Source organism: Macadamia integrifolia, chromosome 11 (genome assembly GCF_013358625.1).
Source record: "Macadamia integrifolia cultivar HAES 741 chromosome 11, SCU_Mint_v3, whole genome shotgun sequence".
In the NCBI taxonomy this organism is placed as follows: Eukaryota; Viridiplantae; Streptophyta; class Magnoliopsida; order Proteales; family Proteaceae; genus Macadamia; species Macadamia integrifolia.
The window spans coordinates 27311955-27316830 of NC_056567.1; the positions used below are offsets into that span (position 1 = coordinate 27311955).

Consider the following 4876-nt stretch of genomic DNA (forward strand, 5'->3'; position numbering starts at 1 on the left):
TGGCCAACGACCAGCCAAACAAGATAAGTGTGAGAAAATAATTTTTTTTTTTCTTTAACAATTTAACTTCTATCTACTAGGGGTATCAAAAGCTAGCCTACCCTAGTAGGCATGATCAGAACCAATTGATAAAAGCTTGAAACTGGACCAACGGGTTAATAAATGGTCTATTGATGGGTCTACATTGAATAATATTCGGCCATTCACAGGTGTTTGCTTAGCTATATGCGTGCCCATTAGGTTCGAGACCAATTATTTATAACCCAATTAACCCATTTAGAGACTTATCTAGCCTGATTAATTTAACCCCAATTATGGACCAGTAATAAACTAACCAAATATAAACATGTTCATTCCTAGCTTATGAGATCTGATTAAATAAACAATGAAATAATTATGCAAAGAACTTTCTACCAAAAAAAAAAGAAAAACCTGTGTAAGTAGCAACCCCTAGGAAATGAACCCACTCTCTCCCTCTCCCCCACACCATCTCTCCCAAAAAACTAAAAAAATAAAAACACCAAAGGGACCCTTTAGCACGGAAAACCCTTAATTTAACTAAGCTCCAAATCAGATTAGGGGAAAAATAACTATGAAATGTAAATTTAGCATAAAAATGAAGAGAGATTAAATGAAATCCAAATGTAAATCAAATACCGTAAAAAAAATGATTCTAATACGAATACCTGATCCAAACTCGTACATAACAACCAAAGTCAAACCAACTTATTAATCGCCCCCACCTATCTAAGTGTGTACGCCGTCACAGAAACTTAACTAATAAATCACATTTCGCGGGGTATTTGGTCGAAGAAAGCGAGGAAGAAGCCATCGTCTCTCGCTCTCTTCGCTCCAAGTTGCAGGCACCTCTGACAGCCGCCGAGAACAACGCGTGAGTAATCGTTTCTCGAAAAACCGATCAATCCTACTGCTTCACGAAGGGAACGTTGACGGTTCTTTGTTTTCTTTTTCTTTTCAGGTGAAGATTTTGTTTGTTAAATTCAATGGCTTCTGAGGATGTCGTCGCGAAAACTACGGGTGAGTCGGCAGTTTCGACCATCGTCAATCTTGCAGAAGAGGCGAAGTTCGCAAGGGAAGGAGTGAAGGCTCCAGGTCCCGCTATTCTCAGTATTTGCAAGTCTCTCGCTGCTGGAGGAATCGCGGGAGGAGTGTGAGTTCCTCATCTAATTTGCATTTCTGTGTAATTCTTGTTACTTGTTCTTTTTCTTGTTTTTGAGTTCTTGGAATCTGGATCATTGGTTCACTCTTCTTTTTTCAATTTTTCTGGTTCTTTTTTCTTGTTTTTTAGTTCTTGCAATCTCGTTGGTACTGTTCTTGGCTGAATTTTTCTTCTTATCATGTTACTCCTATTTTCTTGGAGAAAGAAAAAAAAAATGATTTAAGTGATTTCAGTAGTTCTGTTTTTGCAGCTGATAGAGTTTATTTTGTCCTTCATTTGTCGTTGGGTATGCAACAAGTGTTTCTTCTTTCCTGTGATGGAAATCTGTTTCTTAAACCCTAACTAGGGCTTCCTAGTATCCATCTCGGTATAACCAATTGGAAATACTGTCGTTTATAGTAATGTTCTTTCATAATTGATTTTCTGTTGCTTCAAAAGTCTAAACGGTAAAAGGAGAACCCCTCCTTTCCCTCTTCCCCACTCTTGCCTATCTTGAAATATATGTAATCACTTGGTAATAACCTTTTGCATTGAAAACTGCCTATAATCTTTGACCAATGGAATTTCACAAAACAAATGTGCTTCCCCAAATGCCATGTGAATACTGTTGTACCTCATGATCCAGGGACAAACTTAACAGTATTCATTGTGATACAGTTGTTTAATTCTCTCAATCATGGAATCCCATCCTTCTGCAGATGTATTCTGTCAACCTTTGCCTACTCCTTCAAGTATGAGCGCTATTCATATGTGGTTCAAGAAGAGTCTCGAAAAGCATGCCCATCGCTTTTGCTTCAGATTAGTCCAACAGAGTGCAAAGGGGAGCATTTCCTAAACCCTGTTGCCTCTTAAGACTGAAGGTAGGGACTGATAAAAACCTTTTCATCTCAAAATGTACAAATATATGCCTATCTTATTTCTCCTCTTTTTGTCATAGGACACACCAATTGGCAAGATTTAAAACCTAACTTTTGGATTTTCCATTGCTATGGGCCTGTTGGGAACCACTATGCAAGTAAATGGTTCCACAAACATTGGGATTTAGGAGTCCATTTCCTGAGGTCCTATTAATTACCAAAGGATCATTCTGTTCTCCACTTATGATTCTAGAACTTAAAAAAAAAAAAAAAAAAAAAAAAAAAAAATCAGAATCTAGATGCAGCTATCCCTGAAACTGTGCTAATTAAAATTGTGAAGCTACCTAGTACCTAATAAGATACTCACACTCCTTTTTCGTATTTAATATGGCTCCTGCTGAAGATTAGGCTCCAAATCATTTCATCATTCCAAATATTTGAACAAGATATGTTGGGTCTTTTTCTATGTGTTTGCAGTTTTGAACAAAGCTCATTTAGCTTACCTTATCCCATCCTATCATCCTCCCAGAGGTGCATCCCACCACTCGTGACTTTAACATTATGTCCATTGAGATTCCGTTGAGAACTTATCATGATTTCCATGATACTTTTCCAAAATAAATGGTCATATGTAGTGGAGACCTCTTTAGAGTCCATCTGTGGTTATCAATCCGATAGTTATGTTTTTTCATAAACTAGGGGATTTTTAAAAATTGGTTTGTTTCTTGTTCATGCGATTTTTTTTTACTCCGACAGATTCTAACTTAAAAGACTGTTTTTGGACCATGCAGTAGAGTGTGTCATTTGTCATAAAGAAAACCATAAGTTGGCATCTTTCTTACCAAATTTTATTTCCTTCGTTGTTTTGAACTATAGGTTTGTTAACTGACCAACCTCTGTAATTTTCATCTGTTATAACTTGTTTTTACAATTTTGCAAGAATAGCTAAAAATTTATTATCATGCATCGTCATTTTGGTTGAGCTTTTGACCTATTATTTAGTCATGTCATCCTTGTGTTATGCTATATGCATGTTTTCTTTGTTGTTGCAGTTCACGCACTGCTGTTGCTCCATTGGAACGATTGAAGATTTTGCTCCAGGTATTCTTTTTCTACTAAACCAATCAATTATTTCTTCTAACTACTCATATTCTATGCCTGTGACTCTGTTCTATTATTTGATCCTTAAAACTCCTCAATTTAATAAATGAGTGAAGTGTATGATGATATATTGTGAATGTTATTTACATGTCAGTTGATTATAAAGTTGCAAAGATATTTATGTAGATTTAAATTCAAATGATATAATTTTTTTGTTAAGGAAGTGAAGTTTTAAAGTTCTATATTCACAATGTCTTCAGTCTGTGGATTCTGGAGTAAGAGCCTACTTTCTCTTAGGGTTTTTTTAACACAGGAATTGGATTATTGGAAGCAAGATCAGAATTCAGGTAGTCAAACTCCAATCACAATGTTTACATGTTTAGTCAACTGCCTATGTTTATTTAATCTGGAAGTTTCGCCACCAAATACCCATATAAGGTGGTTTTTGGAATTTCGGCTGCATCTGACCTGCCATGTGGCAGGAAATATGTGCAGAGTATATACTTCTCTACTCTGCACAAAGTAGAGATCCCCCACCCCCATCCTAGTTCTTATCTTCATGAAGTATGTGGTCCATGCAATCTTTTTTCTTGGGGATAGTGAACAACTAAATATTAAATTCGTGAAACATGAACATTGAGTTCTGATTGGACATCTGAAACATTATTTCTACACAATTGGAATCTTCATATATCCCCCCTTCCATCCTATCCTAAATATTGCATCCTCATCTTGCAGTTGTTGTTGTTTCCCGTTTCATAATTTCTTGCTCTTTGTATTTCCATTATGCATTAAAAATGTGATACACTAGTGCAGGGTTTTTCCTTCTTGACAAAATACTGATTCAAAAATGCAGGTTCAAAATTCTCAAAATATAAAATATAACGGAACAATTCAGGGCTTGAAGTATATTTGGAGAACAGAAGGTTTCCGAGGACTGTTCAGAGGCAATGGTACCAATTGTGCTCGTATCGTCCCAAACTCAGCCGTCAAGTTTTTCAGTTATGAAGAAGCATCTAGGTATGTTTCTTCACTGGCAGTGTTTATCTCATATCAGTCGTTATTGCATGCTAATCTTTTACTCTACGTCAGGAGGGCTATGATCATTTTTATACTTCATTTCATATGTCTGTTGACTGCACATATGAAAATATTATATATCAGCAATTCCTTGAGGGGGGAAGGTTGATTTTGTTGTATCAGCTATTTTAGCATTTGAAAATACTGTTGGAAATTTTTGAAGGAGCTGTATATCATCTGTTAAGAGAACCTTGTAGGAAAGTGAAAAGAGTGAAAAGAGTGAAAAGACAAGCCAGCTTGTCAAAGATTGTTACTTTGTTATTAAAAAATGCTTTCTCCTATTTGATATGGAGAATAACAGTGGTAACTTTGAGAAAATGTGGGTCGTTCTTCGGTCATTTCAGAAAGTTAAAAATTGTAGCTACTTCTCTCTTTATGGTGAAAAAATGTGGATGACTGGATATGCCCTTTTAGTCTATATTGTGGAGACATCTCTTTGTTTTGTAACTTTTTTCTCGTTGCATACCAACACTAGTCTTTGAGATCTTTTGTCTAATAATTGTTTTTTCATGATACATCAAAGCTAGAAGTTTGGGTTTGGTTTGATTGATTGCATTGGTTGAATTTTTTTCTTTTTTCATTTAGTCTTGTACTCAGCTTCCTCCGTTTATTGGTTTGCTTCATCTATGCAATGCTGTGTACATTGTGATCCCCCCAA

General features: G+C 35.9%; 1 protein-coding gene across 1 annotated transcript in view; it reads left to right on the top strand.

Moving 5' to 3' along the window:
* Positions 1 to 749: 749 nt before the first annotated feature.
* LOC122092796 (mitochondrial adenine nucleotide transporter ADNT1-like) overlaps positions 750 to 4876 on the top strand; it is an 8277-nt gene continuing 4150 nt past the window's right edge. The window contains exons 1-4 of the mRNA XM_042663090.1: positions 750 to 892; positions 980 to 1171; positions 3090 to 3138; positions 3995 to 4158. Of these exons, the coding sequence (XP_042519024.1) occupies positions 1005 to 1171; positions 3090 to 3138; positions 3995 to 4158 (380 nt within the window). The 5' untranslated portion in view covers positions 750 to 892; positions 980 to 1004. The remainder of the gene's footprint in view (positions 893 to 979; positions 1172 to 3089; positions 3139 to 3994; positions 4159 to 4876) is intronic.